At 38.6% G+C, this 18,860-nt stretch overlaps 1 protein-coding gene across 2 annotated transcripts in view; it reads left to right on the top strand.

The window, feature by feature from the left end:
* LOC105281985 overlaps nucleotides 1–18,860 on the top strand; it is a 69,742-nt gene that overhangs the window by 33,810 nt on the left and 17,072 nt on the right. For both annotated transcript variants that reach the window (XM_011343592.3, XM_011343591.3), the window contains exon 2: nucleotides 28–250. In XM_011343592.3, the coding sequence (XP_011341894.1) occupies nucleotides 125–250 (126 nt within the window). In that variant the 5' untranslated portion in view covers nucleotides 28–124. The remainder of the gene's footprint in view (nucleotides 1–27; nucleotides 251–18,860) is intronic.

The raw sequence follows: 18,860 nt of genomic DNA, 5'->3' as shown, positions 1-18,860 counted from the left end.
AAATATCTAATCCATTATCGGTTACAGATTCGCGAGGACGCGAGGATGCGAGGTTGCGCGGGGGGCGGAAAGGCGCGGACTGCTGGTGCTGCAAAGACACTGAGGTCTGCGACCGTCACAGGAAATGACCATGACGAGCGTGGCTGTCGCCCCGGGTAGCCTCGGCGCACCACCAGCTATGCTCACCCCGAAGATGTATCACCTGCAACAGGGTCTGAGCCCGACGTCCGGCTTGCCCTCCTCCGGCAAGGTAACTCCAAGTCGATTTTCCACGTAGATCTCTCGGCGATTTATGGAATCGCGGGATACGACGCGCGAGAGAGCATATCGGATGCGAAACACTCTTACACGGCGTTTTACATAACGGGACTCGAGGTTGAAATCATGGAACCTCATCCGGCGGTTGGTTATTAGATACAGCCAGCGTGGGTAAGCGGGAGATCCAAGGAGAGACCTTTCTGGTATCGCATTTCTCCGCACAGTCCGATTGCTAATTGCGACGGACTTCGTCTGAGGACTGACTCTCCTGCGATTTCCCCGTATGAAGGAAAGGCTATCACCAAGTTTTTTCAATTGCATTTTGCGCGGCGGAAGAACGTTTTTACGTAACGGCGACACGGCATGTAATTTGTCAGATATGAGGCACTTATGCGGCAAGTGTCTAGAGGGAAAGTCAATACCGTAGTGTATCGGAGTTCTTGCCGTTCTCGCAAAAAGTACATTACGATCGATCATTCTTGCGGACATTTAGAATAGCGAAGAAGGAGCGCCATGCAAGCTGTGCTAGCGTGTCAAAATAGGGAAAGTGCACTCGGATGAGCTAATTACTGGATACAAGCTGCTTGCGTAACGCAGGAATGAATGATGCGGCCACGTGACGTGGTCATATGTCTGTTTAAATCAATTTTTAGTACATTTTTTCGTATCTTTTTTGAAATGAGACAAGATTTTTATCATTGTGCATTTTCTTTTTTGTCATTCTAGTAGCTATTTGTAAATGTGATAAATAAAATTGTGATAATTTGAAGTTTACGTGAGTCTTGTGAGCATGGGCGCTTGCAGAAAAAAATTAAGGGGGGGGGGGGCAAAACCTTAAAGTCCCTCTAAAAATAGGAAACTCAAGTAAAAAAGAAGGAAAATTTTCATTTCGAAACTTATTATATCAGATATATAATTTATGTGTATTATTTATTTGTTTTCTTTTTTTCGATTTTTTGCTTATAATTTAGAATTTTAACATTGCAATTTTTCAATTCCAAAAAGGGGGCAATTTCCCCTCCTTGTCCTCCGCTCCGGGCGCCCGTGCTTGCCAGTGCAGTAATCTCTAAAAGCACAAATAGATATGTCTCATAGCAGCTTGATCTGCTAAAAGAAGCAATTTTACGACATGCGTATTCTTTACGTATGCTTGCTGATTGCTGCAAGTACACCTGTTTACTATACGATACTTTATTGGCTGTTTAATTGCTGTCATTATCCATCGATAAGCAATTCAGTATCAGATTGCTCTACGATAAGTTTTTACTACAAACTAGCGATCGAATCGTTTAAACGGCGTAAATTGACGTTGCGGATTTTACGATCGAATCGCACGCAAAGTGCCGTTCAACGTTTCCCTCGAATAAATCCTGGATGAACTGACAATTGAAAAATGTTTATCGCCTGAGAAACATTAAATTTATGCTGAAGTTTGTGGTACTTGCTTTATGTTTATTTCTTTTATTTATGAAAAAGGCTCGATTGATAAATGTTCGACCAAGAAGAATTTTCCTCTGGATCTTCATTTTTTAACTGTACAAAATGTCAGAGTTATTAGAAAGCTGTCAATTACTTATAATATCAGCGCCATATGTCAGTGACCGTAAAAAGAATTGCGCAAACTGGGAGGAAATACCAAACTCTTCAACATGCAGTATTTTAATTCACTTATAGACACACACACACACACACACACACACACACACACACACACACACACACACGTTTATGTAATGTAAAACAAACCTGTTGCAGAATGGAGAAGTGAAAAAATTGATTACATGAAAATGAACTACGTTAGCTACTTTTTTGCACTTACCGTTCGTTTCATTACTGCTATTAGTTGCATTCTCGTGAAAGACATTTATATAAATATCTTCCGTTTTACGAGCTGTATCGATAATGTCGACGTTGCACAATTTACATTCCAATTAGGTACAATTGAACTTTATGTGCGTGTAGCGTACTAACAACGTGTATCACGAAAGAGGAAAGTGGAGAACCGAGGAGATAGAGACCTGGCATAAAACCAGAAACCCTGAAACAGAAAACGTCTCACGAAGGACAGCCGTCGTGTTACGGTGACGTAAGGGCGCTCGCGGAGTGCGTGCCTCAATTCTTTCACCGCTTGGACAATGGCTCCTTTGGTTCTACCTTAAAACCAGTCGTTGACGATTATGACATCGAATACTTCGTATTCGTGTCGTCTTGGTGGCGATGATACGCCATGCCATGACACTCCATGAGTCTGCCCTCCTCGGATGGAGGCTGTCTCGAGTATCAGCCGGTTCAGTCGCTGACAAAGTGTCGCTTGATACCGATCATTGGTGTGCATCCTCGTGCAAATTCTATCTTTAGCTTAATCTTCGTACCTTTTATATCTTTTTTTCGCAAGAGTGTGTCCGGTATTTTTCATGTCCGGAGAACATCAATGTATTTATGCGATTACGCTGTCGCGATTCTAAATGAGACAAGTGGATTTATGAGCATCATTATCCCGTGCTTATCATTACTTTCCATCGCATCGACAAGAGTGTTACGAATGGGGATAAATTCGCGCGTTCTCTCACGCGCTCATGCGAGAGGCCACATGCTGCTCGAGGAAAGTGATACGCGAATCGGGCAATCGCGAGGGTGAGAGAAACAAACCTTACGATCGTACGCGCATAAATCACCGCATCCACCGCACACGCAACGCACACGCACGCACTGTAATCACGCGCGCGAGCACATCTTATTTATGACGGGTTTGCTTAATAATAAATTTTCAACAAGCGTGAAAATATTTAGTCGCGCTTACCACGCTGCGCTCTAATTTATGATCAATCCAGGTATAGATTTCCTTAACGCGTTATGTGAACGTTCGCGTACCAAGAAGCGTGAGATCTAATTGGATAACCGAGATCGCGGAAAGTGCTTGGACACAGGTCAACAATCTGCTAAAATATATCAATCTTGATGCATCTTGGTGCCGGGAAATGTTATTTCAATAACAGCTTCCTTTCCAAAGTTGCTAATATTTTAGTGGATCAAACCTGGCAAATGTCGATGTTAAGACAAACTTTTCTAACTGAAGCAACTGTGCGCTAACGGGATTTGTTAGACTTAAGACACGGTTATAAATCAATGAATAAATTATATTCGCTGCGAAAAATGTCACCCCAGCCAGGATTCGAACCTGGAGCTTCCCTCATTCTGTGCGGGCGTCTTACCAATTCGACTTTTCCAAAGTGTCGGGGAAAAAAATGATACCATAAGTTCAGCGGAATGATTCCCGTTTTATCGTCTTGCGTCTACGTGTCAGGGAAATAATGTTCGAAAACGAGCAACAATGTCTATTACAATTTGACGGCGGCATCGCGTCCGAGCGTACGGTGAAAATACTAATGACCGTGCGTTTTGAGAACTTGCCAGTTCACTGAACTGTACGCTTCTTATTTTCGTCGGGGCGACTACCGGGTTGCTCGTTCGCTATTTTGCAATTCAGGACTTTAGCGACATTCTGCTGCGTGCCGCACGCAACCGGTAATAGTTTATATAACTATTTGAACGCGTACGGGATCTTTCTCCTCTCGCAGGCGCGTAGCTTTCCACGCTTGTCGGAGCGTTCCCGGTTCTCGTGCCAGGACAACTGGTTTAGTCAGTATTTGGCCCACACGTCGCTAACGGGAACTTTCGAGACTTTAGTCCCCTGTAATTTCTCGCCTTTGATCATTTCTATTTCCGCCGCATGAACATGCAGCTGCATGCGTGCACGTAGTCCTTTGATTCTTGAGCGATCAAGAGCTGACTGATTTATTCGCACGACCGAACCTTTACGCACAATCCGATTTCTCCCCTGCCCGTCCCCTTATCTAATCTTTTCGCAGATTCCACGAGTGTCAGGTCATCGCACTTGCTGGCGCGTATCGTCTCTAATCCTTATCATCCTCTCTACACACACACACACACACACACACGCACGCACGCACGCACGCACGCACGCACGCACGCACGCACGCACGCACACACACACACACAGGTTCTTTGCGAGGTAAAAATTCCGCCGTCGCCGCACGCCGTCGAGCGTGTCACTTTCCTTTCCCTGACGTAATTTTTGTGCAAAACCCATCTAGATTTATTTCTCTTGCAGCGAATTCTGTTATTCACGTCGCGTCGCGGAATAAGCGGGGAATAAGCCGCACTTTAATCATTCCCGCGATTACGCAGCACATTTTGCGTCATTTTGAAGGATTTGGCGACAATCGAAGGATATGATTAGTCATTATAGCGTTACAGGCGCTTATATCAATGTTGCTTAACCGCTTCAACAGGATTTCTTTCCTTTCGTCGTTCGAGAAGGAAGGAGAATTTACGGAAGGTACGTACCTATCTGTAATTAATAAACCTGTATACCGCATTTATTTCAGATTATCATAACTTTCTAGATGTTAACTTCTCAGCTAACTTGACGGGGATTTTTAAGGAATACGCGATAGAATTTGCTATTTTTCTAATCACTTGTCCGAGGATATAATTTTGTTGCGTTACGAGATTTCACACGGGCGATCCGTATCGATGTATCGAGAGACGCTCGTGGACTCGGCGCTACGGCGTCGTAATAACGCGGTGATTCTTAACGTACAAGTCGGTGCACGGTTGTGCAACGCGAAGACGCACTGGTGGAGTCACAAGTATGATGCATCTGCAGTGCATCTACCGTGACCCCAGGATGCGCGGCCGGCTCGGCTACAAGATCGCGTGCGATAATGTGTATGCAACTATCTTTGCGATATCCGCAATAAAATAAGTAAGCAAAAGTATTTGCAAATTGTGCTGAATTTGTAAGTATAAGAAAGTCTATAATCGATGTAGTGTTAGATATCCACTTTAGTTGCTCAAGTCTGTTCCGGTTACTCAAAGTAATATTCTTGATGTGTTCTTCATTAAAAAATATCAATGTTATTATATAATAAGAAGTTTTTACTCAAAATTAATTTTGGAATATGTTGGTTTATTAATATCTGATTTATTAATATTAATTAATATCTATGTAATATAATTTATATTTATTATATGTATATAAAGAAGAAAGAAAGTAGATACTTATATAGATATTAGCTGATATAATAAATGTAGTAATAAAAAACGAAACTTATACTTACAACAGAGTCTTAATTCTTAGAGATGCATTGGGCCTCTATTCTGTAACTGTTATTAATAAATGATGTTGTTATAATAACAACTCTCTTGCGAATGACTGTTTAATGTCAATTTGTTAAAAGTTCTGTAAACATGTCCTTGTGAAATACGAATGGACTAACACTGCTTAACGACTTTCTTTAATAGATTGGTCACACTGTCAACATGAAAATCTGTAATGTGTAATGTAATAGTAATGTAATGGGTTAATACGTCAAATATTATTTTAACCTTTACAGCGTGATTTGTCACATATCTATGTATAACTGTTTATATTTTTATTATTCTTACAGTTGAAAGTATCGTTTTTTATTTTTTCTACTCAGCTATCCAGATTGTAAATCCAGATTAGAAATACTTTTATAAGACTTTTACAAAAATACATAAAAAATATAAATATATTTAAAAATATTAAAAAATAAGGTAAATATTTCAGTAAGGTCAGGCCTCATGAATGTCCATGACCATGACATATATTATAGAGGTCACCTCCCTGAGTAACTTTCAGAACGTTTTAGCAATCGCTCGTTGTTTATTAAAATGTTAATAACAAAAAACTTTCATAGTTTTGCATGCCTTTTCGACTGTTCACACGAAAGGACAAGTTACAGTGATACGAATACGCTGTTATGACTCTGAGCCCTTCTTTCTCCAAGTAATTTATTAAAATCATGTGTGTTTTTTTATATTTATTTAAATATATTAAATTAATATAATTTTATATATTAATTCTTAATAATTAATCAATTAATTCTTCATTTATGTTCAAAATGTATCGTATGACTTCATCTCATTTAACAACACTTTTCTGACTTGTTAAGTTTGTTAAGAGAATTTTGTCGCCATTTTGTCATTAACTAACAACAGTTATTATTTATGGAATAAGAAAAGTCATTCATTAATGACAGTTGTTTCATAACAACATCGTTAATGCTTACAGAATAGGTCCCTTAGTGCGACTCGAGCAACTTGATAAAAACTTTTATGTCTTTTGCATATCAATATAACCATTTAGCGGTATAAGGACGTTGATGTACCTCCCCACACGAAACATGACGTCCATTAGACGTCCATATAACCTCCACCGCTCCATGCGACATCTATCTCCACGATGGATGTTAGGTGGATCTCTAATAGGGATCCATATTCCCTCCATAGTGGATATCCACTACACATCCATCATGGACGTCTAATATACATCTATTATAGATATATAATGGATTTGTAAATATACCCAAAAAAAGTAATAGTGAAATTTTCTAAATTATTTAAAATTTGTAATAGACGTTAACTGGATGTTTTGTAGCTTCTTTAGAAATTTAACTTTACTTACAAATATTACGAAATTGATTAATTATTCATACTTGTTGCACATATTTTATTTACTTATTTTATGTGTGTCCAAAAAAAAGTAAAGTTAAAAAGTACTTCATCGGTTGGGATAAGTGATAAACCGGAGGCGTCAAGTTAGGTGAATACACGAAAAACTTTCCAGCCAAAATCCAAAATAATTTGCTGAATACGAAAAGCATGTATAAATTTTTATTGCTTATCACGTTCATTATTGTTTTTCGAAGTTATGTTTATCGTTAAATCATGACATATGACGTTTTTCAAACTTTGATGCCAACTCTTCAAAAACATAAAAAGGCGAGAATTTATTTGAAATTTAAATAATATTACCAGATATTTGAAATTTGATAATTGAAATTATGATTATTTGATACTTGAAATTAAATTATTAATTACACAGGCACACAAAATAAAAAAAGGGGTCGATCCCAGAAGCCAAACTATCCTATCCATATGTATTTTGGGTTGCTGAACACGAATCCGAGGTTAGTTTTCGTCCATCGGATCTTGTTTTTTTCGAACCTGAAAAAAACGCCAAAAAGTCGTTAAAATCGCATTTTTTGCTATGCAAAAGATAGATATGGGTACGGTGACGAGGAAGAAAGCTATATTTTTATGTTTTGAGTTCCTGATTGAGATTGACAACAATCATAGAAAGAAATGAACGGAAATGTTTTTTTAAATGTTTTTTCAGTTTTTTCAGGTTTTTTCAGGTTCGAAAAAAACAAGATCCGATGGACAAAAACTAACCTCGGATTCGTGGTCAGCAACCCAAAATACATATGGATAGGAGTTTGGCTTCTGGGATCGACCACTTTTTTTATTTTGTGTGCCTGTGTTACTAATATTTGAAATTTAAATATTACCAGATATTTGAAATTTGATAATTGAAATTACCAATATTTGAAATTTAAATAATATTACTAGAGCGCGGAAAATATCTCTATGCAGATAGAGATTTTCAGTATTCAGTACTAGAAGTACGTCAGCGTCCTTGTACCGCTAAACGATAATATTAATAAATACATAGAGATATTCTGAGACACAATACCGTCTGATTGCATAACGCGTCGCTGCAGCGACGCATTGGATTCAGTTGTGGAGCAGTTCGAACGATATACATAACTGTTGGTCATCCGTGTTACAAGAAGTGATAATTTGCATAATTAATAACAAATAGTACAAGGCACGAACGATTCCTGAAATAAAAACATATTTATGCAGTAGCGCATGCGAGTCACGCGGTCCATGCACTCATGATCGTCATTTTTTTCCACTGGCCAGCCATCCTCGGAGTTGTAGTTTGCTCCGCGATGCGTGAATAACATGCTTGTATAATTAACGTCGAAGAGTCGCATGCAACGTATCTGACGACAAACATATGCCTACTTCAACAAATTTATATTACTTTGACGTATATTGTTATATATATTTTAGTTACACGAACTTTACAACTCGCTTCATTTTAAATATATCTTGCATTTTTCCTATTTCTATCTCCGAGGTTATTAACACTAACGGAGCAAGATGTTTTCCAAGAGATTTAATTACAATTAATAAAATGTAAAAACAAGGCAAAAATGATCTCTCATTACTGGGTATCTGAAGCTTTTAGAATTATCAACTCAATTTAAGAGATATCCATATTTTATTCATTTTTCAAGGAAAATATATTCCAGATTATTTGAGAAATCCGCAGATTAGGGATGGGCGATGTTCAAAAAAACATCGATAGTAAAATAACAATTATATTTTTAACAAAAAAATCGAAACATCGATTATACTTTTTTTTAAATATAGAAAATGCATTAAAAATGCGAATAAATGCAGTACAAACAACCACAAGCTCGCAAAAATAATCGATTGTCAGAAGGAAAAATATCGATGTTTTAAATTAATCAGAGAATATCGTCCATCCCGCAGATGAAAGAGATGGCGGTGGCTTAAAAGAGATTCTGCACAATTACAAAGATTACCTCCAGTTTTTACCACCAGCGCGAGCTCAATGAAGGGTTAAATCAACGAAGCCACGGTGTTCCCGAGGCAGAACATCTGGCTTGCCGGGACATAAAGCCAGGATTCTCGCATCCACCTTTCTTCACGCAGCAGCTGGTAATTCCCGCGGTAACGGACGGAATGAAAACTGTTACCGCAGTTATAGCTATGGTATTATGACTATTGCGTTTTGCACAATTGGTATGGTGGAGCCGATGATATTAGAGGTAGGGAAGCAGGAACAAGTATGATGCTCACCATGCCTCAGGAAGAACAATGTCGTTTGTGTGGGGGAGGTATAGATAATTCCTCAAACACTGTGCGAGTCGATGCTCAAAGTCAAGTCATCGACCTGGCTGTCCCGGTCTATCGATATCCGAGCTGGAAAGGTACGCTCACTTGAGCGTGACAGACGCGTTTTCATCCGGAAAGGTAATCGTCGGCACAGAACCGTCAAGTCACTTTTTTAAGACGACTTCTAGGCGACGCTAAACCACAACGTATGCTTGCGTGATTAATGAGAAATATTTATTAAATTTGTCTCGACGATATATTATACGATATACAGGGTGGCCCACATAATTCTTAACAGCTGAATATTTCGGAAACTATTTGTCAAATCAAAAAGTTGTTCATGAGAAAGTTTTATGTATTCGAGGGGCCTTTCTAACTACATAAATATGAAGTTACCCCCTGCCCCCCTTAAAGGGGGCAGGGGGTAACTTCACAATTTCAAACGGGACCCCCTATAAAATGTTAGATGGTTAGTTGGGTTCTACGGATAAAAACAAGTAAAATGTGTTAAAAACATTTTTTTGTCAGAATGTTTCTGTTAAAAGATATGACGGTGTAAAGTTTCGAAGCTGCACGAAATCAAAATCACAACACACTGTTTGTTTATTTATTCAATTTATTAAATGTTCAAAATGTCCGCCATGGACTTGTAAACATGTATTTATTCGAAGCAACAAATTACTCCTGACATTTTTTAACATTTCGGAAGTCACTGAAGCGCAAGCGTCGCGTATCCTTTGCTTCATATTCTCTTTCGTCGTTGGCGGTTCAAACATAACTTTCTCCTTCACATATCCCCACAAAAAGAAGTCTAATGGTGTCAGATCGGAAGATCGAGGAGACCATTGAACAGGTCCACCACAACCTATCCACTTGTCTCCACATTTTTCGTATAGCAACTGTTTGGTGATGTTTGCAAAATGTGGTGGAGCGCCGTCTTGCTGAAACCACATTTTCCTTCTGATGTGTAGTGGCACATTTTCCAAAAGCGCAGGTAAATGGTTTTGTAATAAGTTACAATAACTATTACTCGTTACAGTTTCTTCAAACAAATATGGTCCAATCACAAGGTCTCCTATTATTCCGCACCAACATTTAAAGACCACCGATGTTGGAATGGAATTGATCGCATCCAATGAGGATTTTCAACGGCCCAATAATGCATATTATGTCTATTCACATGCCCTGAATTCATAAAAGTAGCCTCGTCGGAAAAAAGTATTTTGTACAGAAAGTCATTATTTTCCATAGCATTATGTATCCATTCACAAAATGTTATGCGGCGTTCGTAATCTGTCACCAAAAGTTCTTGTGATGGAATTAAGTGATATGGATGATATCTATTCTCTTTCAAAATTCGTTGAATTGAAGAACGACTGATACCCGATGCTCTGGCAAGTTCACGTTGACTAACGTGAAGATTTAATGTAATTGCACCAAGAACATCAGCACTGTTCCTCTCATTAGTAATACTTTTACGTTTATTGTGAGTTGTTGTACGCAATTTACCATGTTCACGAAGCCGCTTTTCTAAATTAAAAAATGACACGTGCGATTTTTTAATCCCATAACGTTCAAAAAACATTACTGCTGCACGCCGATAATTCTTTTGGCATTCACCTAACACTAATAACATATTCACTTCCGTATCAAACATAGTGATAGCTATGATTTTCACGGTGCTAACTGTTTGAATAGTAACTTACAACTGACAAGATTTTCATGAATATTAAATTGACCTCAATGAATGTATGAATGTTTATGTTTATGTTTATGTTTGAATCACCGATGAAAGACAAGGATACGCGACGCTCACGTTTCCTATAGCTTCGAAACTTTACACCGTCATATCTTTTAACAGAAACATCTGACAAAAAAATTTTTTAAACCAAATTTACTTGTTTTTACCCGTAGAACCCAACCATCTAACATTTTATAGGAGGTCCCGTTTGAAATTGTGAAGTTACCCCCTGCCCCCCTTTAAGGGGGGCAGGGGGTAACTTCATATTTATGTAGTTAGAAAGGCCCCTCGAATACATAAAACTTACTCATGAACAACTTTTTGATTTGACAAATAGTTTCCGAAATATTCAGCTGTTAAGAGTTATGTGGGCCACCCTGTATATTCTCTGACCAAGAAAATCTTTGGCTCTCTGAATGTTCCTATTCACAGCGAATGAAATTTATATGCCGCGTGTATGACAGATGCAATAGAACGTAATTGTCTTCCCCAATCAAGTGCGGAAACGCTATTGCTTCGCAAATAAATCAGAAGGGAAACGACGCTATGAAATTAACCGCGTGTGACCAGTAGTATCATAACCATTAATTAGTTAAGGTGAGTTTACTTTCCCCAGTTCGCTTCGCCGTGACCACGGCCTGTGTCGAGATGACCTCGGCAGATGAACGGCTAAGTGCACGCGAGTGCACTCTTTCATCTGTATCTGTTTCTTCGTTTTCCTCGCCTCTGCCTTTCGCAAGAATCGTCGTCGTTTTTCCGCCGCAGTCATGCAACGCAGTCGCGTTTCTCATCCTTCTTTCGGATCGCCCTCGGTACGTGCTGCTTTATGAATTAACGTGGCTTATCGAGAGCGAGATCTCACGTTCTTTCGGAGGCACCTGATGTCTATTTCATGCTTTTCTTCATTCAGCCAGGTTAAACGCGCCAGCGAGAATAAGATACCTAGTATACATAGTAATTAGCGAAAAGAAAAAATTGACACGAAAGGAATTTTACACACCTCCGACTTCTTACTTCAAATGCGGCAAGTGTACGGAGCGAATTGCTTTCCCAAGCTTCTTTGGTGTTCCGTAATAGATTAGATAAGGAGCATTATAGCCTGGATGCAATTTGCTCCATTTGATACCTTTTACTATTTCTCTTTTTTGAAATAAAGTATACACGTGATTGGTCAACAGTACTTCTTCTGAAAAAAGAAATTGACAAACGAATAGTAAAATTGGAAGATGGCTTCCACTTTTGTAGCTTCGAATATTTTTAATTTCTCATTTCTCTCAGCTCTTATAATTAATATGTATATGTTCGGTATTTTAAGGGGTAACGCTACTCTAGCGCCCGGAAAAACAGCCTAATTTTGATAATTTTTTATGGGAATATAATGAATGGAATACAAAATCCGTTTAAAGGCCTTTATTGTACATACTTTGAAGTGTATTTACAAATGTTTATTGAATTTTTTTACAAAATGGCGGCGCCAGAGCTCGGCCTCTTCTCACAGATAGTGTTCCGCGGCCGGAAAGGTTTCTCCTCCACTTTTTAACCTGGAACAAAAAACTAAACATTTTTGAGTCTTATATACGGTTAGCTCGGGAACTACGTACGGAAATTAAAAAATACCGTTTTTTGTAAAACTGACGCACGTTTGAACAAGAAGTTTTTTTTACCTAAAAGTGAAACTTTTTGTTCAAACGTGCGTCAGTTTTACAAACAACGGTATTTTTTAATTTCCGTACGTAGTTCCCGAGCTAACCGTATATAAGACTCAAAAATGTTTAGTTTTTTGTTCCAGGTTAAAAAGTGGAGGAGAAACCTTTCCGGCCGCGGAACACTATCTGTGAGAAGAGGCCGAGCTCTGGCGCCGCCATTTTGTAAAAAAATTCAATAAACATTTGTAAATACACTTCAAAGTATGTACAATAAAGACCTTTAAACGGATTTTGTATTCCATTCATTTATTATATTCCTATAAAAAATTAGGCTGTTTTTCCGGGCGCTAGAGTGACGTTACCCCTTAAGTGCTCGACGAAATGTTACGCAACAACCGGCAAATTCGTAGTTGAATCTCGTACGCATGCGAGAGCACGTTTCAGTGAAGTGATTTCATCGTATGTGCTCAAGAGTTGCTTGGACTAACACCGGAGAAGAGCCGGTCGCGTTAGGCGCATCTGAAGATCGTGTCCACTCGAACCGGTAGTCTTTAAAGGAAGTAGTCTTGACGCTCTGATTATGTGAAAGGATTTATAAGGCTGTGTTTGCTGCACTCTAACGAGATATTGCACAAAGAGAGATAAATCGCAGTCGGAAGACGGTGGATCGAACAGCTTGCGATACATATAATCACGAAATAAATATATGCATCTAAGGAAAATATGCATTACGATAATCACGATTACGTGTCTAAGCGAACGTTTGTTTCACATAATTAACAAATTTTTATATTACAATAGTATAGCGTGAATAATTATTGCGCGTTTTAGCAATACGCAATATAGAGGAAAGACGCCAAAACCGACATAATATTTTGTTTTTGGAGATTATCTCTTAACTTAAAGCTCGAAATTAAAATTTGCGTACACATATATGTACTAGAGACTGCCTCCTATTATATTTTTTATAATATCGTTTCTAGTTTTTAAGAAAATAACGTTTTCTAAGACACACGAAAACTGAGCTCTTGAGAAATTGCGGTTTTGGGCGCCAAAACCGACATATCTATTAAAAATTATGAAATACGTTAAAAATATGATAATATATTTAAATAAATAGTCCAAATAACACATTAAACGATTATATAATATAAATTTATTAAAAATTGAATATTTCAATAGTATTTATAACAGTATTTATGTAATAATAATAGTATATCTAAAAGTAATACTATACAAAACACATATGTAATAACAAAAATAAAAATTCATGTCAAACATCATGTATTCTGTCAAGGATCGAAATTAAGTTATGTTGATCGCAGAGTGGCGCACGTATCGCATAGATAGTCGGTTTACGGCAAACTCTCAAATTTAAATTCTAAATCTTTGAAATCGTACCGTAAAACAAGTAATAAAGATAAAGATAAAAATAAAGTATTTTTAGAACGCTACAAGCATGTAGAAGAATTTGATATTATAAAACAAGATAACTACCATTGTTTAAACTACATAATTTGTCAAAGAACTTATAGAAAAAAAACTTTCGAACTTCAAGAACTCGATATAAGCTCATTTAGCATATAAACTATGAGTTCTTAATACATTAACTAATTAAATACTAATTAATATCACGTTGATATTAGTTTTGATAAAGTGTAACATTTACTTTCTGAGAAATAGAAGTATGTCTCTTTAGGAGGTCTATGTCAGTTTAGGCGCCTTTCCTTTACTAATTGCATACAAGCAAACAAATGTTTTGAACAAATTTTCTTGAAGCAATTCTAATGGATAAATTATCTGAGAATATTATGTACACGGAAGCTTTTTAAAAAGTATTTTGGAATAATTATGGTAGTGATTAGACATACATTCGGTGTTCAAGAAAATCTAATCACGAACAGAATGTGTAATATGAAGCATAGAAACATAATTGCCTGAATGCCAGTTTGAATTTGCGTTCAGATGTTTAAAATTTCTCGTTCTAAAGGTCGTGCAATTCGATATAAAACCGATTTTGTCAGCCACGCCCGTTTTTCGCGTTACACCTGCGAGTTGTACAGGCGGGCTGATCCGCGCGTCTATGCGCGCTTGTACCTGCACGCGGGTCGCGGACTGTTCGCGTACATGCTAGTTTACTTTCTGTTTTTCGACTGGCCGGGGCCGACAGGCGGTCGGCTCTTACGTGAGCTTGTGGGACAGGATTTTTACGAAAGTCCCGCATGGACGAGAAAGTAAAGTGCACCACGCTGTTCGCCCTCGAGGCAGCCGGCTGCCCCATTTTCCGACCTTATGCGCTTCGTACGTTGCACGCTTGTGCCGCTTTGCAGCGATACGCTGCTACCGCGAGTAATTACAAATTCAACTGCTATTTCAGTTTAATTACAATCATTTATTATTTTATGAGAAAGTATATTACAATGAATATTATTAGGACACAATAGCGAACTTATGAAAAGATCTTTGTTAATTTAGGATTTCGATGCGAAGATATTTAATACTTTCATGTCGTTCTGCACTTTATTGCATTCTTAACTTGGTAAATGGTAATCAGTTTCGATATTCTTTTAGTTCGTGCAACTTTATTCGAGGGAAAATTTTGCGTGATATGTTCAATATGTTCTTCACTTTTCTTATACTTTCACTTATTAAATACTTTCGAAAAAGTATACCTTTACTAGTATAATGGAATAAGAGACATTGACAATTTTATCCTCATACTTTTCACTAATAAATAATCAGCAAAAGATATTAAGAAATCACTAGATACTAAATTAATCAAGAGATCACTAGATACTAAATTAATAATAATAATAGTTCATTAATGATATACAATGCATTTAATATTGGATTGTTACATAGGTATATTCGTCCCAGTTTAGTGGTTTTAATATGTTTTTAATAACCCAATTAATTTTGAGTGTGTGTGTGTGTGTGTGTGTGTGTGTGTGTGTGTGTGTGTGTGTGTGTGTGTGTGTGTGTGTGTGTGTGTGGCTGTTAAAAAATGTTATCCATAAAGTTTTCTTCTTAAATTATTATAGAAATTATTAGTTCGCCAGGAGAATCATTAAAATTGCTAATATTTTAGTGAATCGATCAAATCTGGCAGCAATCTCGATGTTGTGAGATGTCTAAACATCGAAACATCGAGATTATTGCTAGATTTGATCGATTCACTAAAATATTAGCAATTTTCTTCTTAAAGTCTTACTTTTAATACATCTTCCAGATGTCATAATAACAATTTATTAACGAGTAGCAAGCAAACTTTCTTTCCTGAAGAATGCATTTCAAAGGCGTGCAACAACTCCTTTTTCGGCAGCCGGAATCGCAGAATGAATCGCCCGCCTTTCCGCAATTACGTGGAAGGAAAAAAGAGGTCGAGTGCATATCGCAGACCTTCTCGTCAGATCACCAGATTAGACCCGACCTCCAAGCACGTGTGCTGCGAACAAATCGGCATGCTCCGCTCTTTCGATTAAGATACAGTCGTCGTTTTCCGTATACGTGTATGTACGTCGTACGTTGCGGCACCGTGCTTATCTGCGAAAACCGCGAGCGCGTCGATCACAGATAAAGGAATAATTACAAGGCGCAGACAGCTGAGCGTATTACTAAAACCGTCGAAAGTCTGGCGCCACAACTCCAATGATTAAGAGGCTCTAACGAGACTCGTAAAGCTAACAACATCCTTTCAACTCGACGTCGATCACGTCCGTCCCGTTCGTTCGCGAGAACCTTTTTTCGGTTTAATCGTCGCGAGCGATCTCCGCTTTTGTTCGCGTAACCGCTCGCTCGCGCTCGCTCGCACGCGCGCTAATTATTGATCGCTCCGCGATTTTCGAGAGCGTGAATCGTGCCGTCCGCGAAATCCCATACCGAACAACGCGTAACGGTACGCGTCACTCCGTGAAATTGCATGGCACCTTTCCCCTCGATACCGTCGATACCGCGCTATCTCACCGTGGGATTTATTCCGCCTCGCGAGAGGAGGAAAGAACTTTTTTCTCTCCAGCAATTTTTACGCTGGCCAATTCGCCCGGATCGTTATCGCACCCACATAAGTGTGACTTTTCCGCGTGCAAGTTTCCCGAAAGACCCGGAAAAAGAGCAAATACGCTTCGGCGACTGGACGCAAGTTACGGTTTTCCAGTTTCTTCATTTTATCCCTCTTGTTCGGTTCTCCAATCCTGTCTGTCATTGAGTTTTTTTATTTAATCGAGAATTGGGCTTCTTAGATTTTCTTGATATTCGCCTTCAATACACCTTCCTCGTTCTACCTCTCTCTTTTTTCTTTCCCCTTATCTCTCTCTCCATTTCGCTCTCGATATTAATTTTTCGAATAGCCAGATCTCGTTTTTCCGACAACAGGATGCGATTTTCTAAGAGAAATAAGAATGAGTTTGAAGAACTATCTACTTTTCATCGATATTTACTGCTCCGAGACATACTCTTTCCGATTTACTTTATCACCTTTTCTACTATCTCTTCTAATTAAGCGGGTTTCTTATATCAGTACAGTTTTCACTTTGCAGCTTGCTGCTGTAATATTGCCTTTTCATAATAGATGTTTATATAGATGTTAATGTAAAACATTTAATGAAAGAAGATTATTTTCTAATTTGTTTTATAAATATCTAATTTGTTATAAATATTCTAATTTGTTTTATAAATATCGTTTCACATTCAGATATATCGAAAATATATAAGAAAAAAATTTTATTACAAATGCAATTTAATTTAATAATTTTTAATTCAATTTCCAAGCGAATTATAATTGATAATCCCTTCGGTGTTTTCTTGTTTTCCCATCGCGAAATCTGTATCGCGGAGTATCTTTCCGTCTCTCTGGAGGCGCACGTTGATAAATCACCAGTTTGCAAACCGTACAGACGCACAAACAGGGAATCAAACCTGTATGTTTCTTCGAATCTCTGTTCTTTCGCGCGTCGTTCGATTTCTCTCTGTTTCTCTCTTTCTTTCGCTTCCTCTCTCGCGAGATTCAACGTGAACGGACACGAGACATGTGCGACGTTATCTCTTCGATTTCTCTAAGGGGGAAACGAATTTAAATTGCCGATCGCGAGCGATTCTTATGTCGCGTCGTTCACTTTCCCTGAAACGCGTTGCCTTCTCTCTCTCTCTCTCTCTCTCTCTCTCTCTCTCTCTCTCTCTCTCTCTCTCTGGCTTTCTTCCTCCTGTTTCTTCCTTTCCCGTCATGTTCCTTCATACTTGCTCAGGCTCGCACGGCGCACATCCTGCTCGTTCTTCCTTCTTCGGAGCGCAGTTGGCTTCGAAGTGCGGCTGATGCTGACGAGCAGCGATTTGCAGAAGGGACCCGCGATCCGTGAAGGTTCTCGATGTGAAAAAGGCGACGCGGGACGCGCGGGGAAGCGGTGATCGAGCGTATCCCGGCTGTACGTGCCGTTAAAGGGAAATCGAAACGACCGATCCATCCATCGGATAGCCGTCGGATGCGAAGCGATTCCTACGCGGATAAAATCGCGGACGAGAGTGACACGTCGGGGTGAAAGGCTGCGCAGTCTGCATTTTGCTCTTTGCATTTTCTGCATTCCTGCGCCACGGCTGCGTAAAACGAGAATTTACTTTCGCCGTTACGATAAGGTCCTGAGTGACATTTTCAATGAAATTCGAAAAACGAAACGATCACGTCGACTGTGAAAAATCACGCGTAATTTTTTGGGTAATTTTTCGCGTAATCGAGATGAATGCTAATTACATAGTTTTCAATTTAGGCATTGAATTATTATAACATATATTCGTCCCATTTTTTAATAACGAATGTATATTACAACCCATATTATTAAAATTATTGCTAAAAAAAACAGAATACATGTTACGACCCAATGCATTAAAGAAATATTTTAAAAACTGAGAGCATGTGGTAAAAATATTTTTATTCAAAAACTTCTTAAAAATATTTTTAGTTGGCAACAGTCGGTTTGGAAAATGAAAAACGCTGTAACGTGAAAATATCGCAATGTCGTTCCAAATTAACAATGTTTTTTGCCCTATGACTCCCACATTATTTTCGCATAAAATTATTTCGAGAATTTGACTCGCACACGTACGCATTATTCAGAGTTTTCAGTTACGTGCATCGAGTTTGATTTCTTGGCGCGTAAATACAATGTCGTATGCATGCCGTGGCCATGGTGTACCATCGGGGTACACTGTACGGAGAACAGAAGAATGATGACCGGGACAATGACAGAAGCAACAATAGCTCTTCCCTCGTGTGTCGAACGAATATAACTCTAGCCAGCTATTCAGGATGTCGCGTGTTCTTCGGATCCAGGAAGTTATTATAGATGCGCGATATATCGATGGATCGAACCGGGGAACCAGCGGATGATGTCTCCGTAATTACC

Source organism: Ooceraea biroi, chromosome 7, assembly GCF_003672135.1.
Source record: "Ooceraea biroi isolate clonal line C1 chromosome 7, Obir_v5.4, whole genome shotgun sequence".
Classification (NCBI taxonomy): Eukaryota; Metazoa; Arthropoda; class Insecta; order Hymenoptera; family Formicidae; genus Ooceraea; species Ooceraea biroi.
This window is presented reverse-complemented; position numbering and strand designations above follow the sequence as displayed.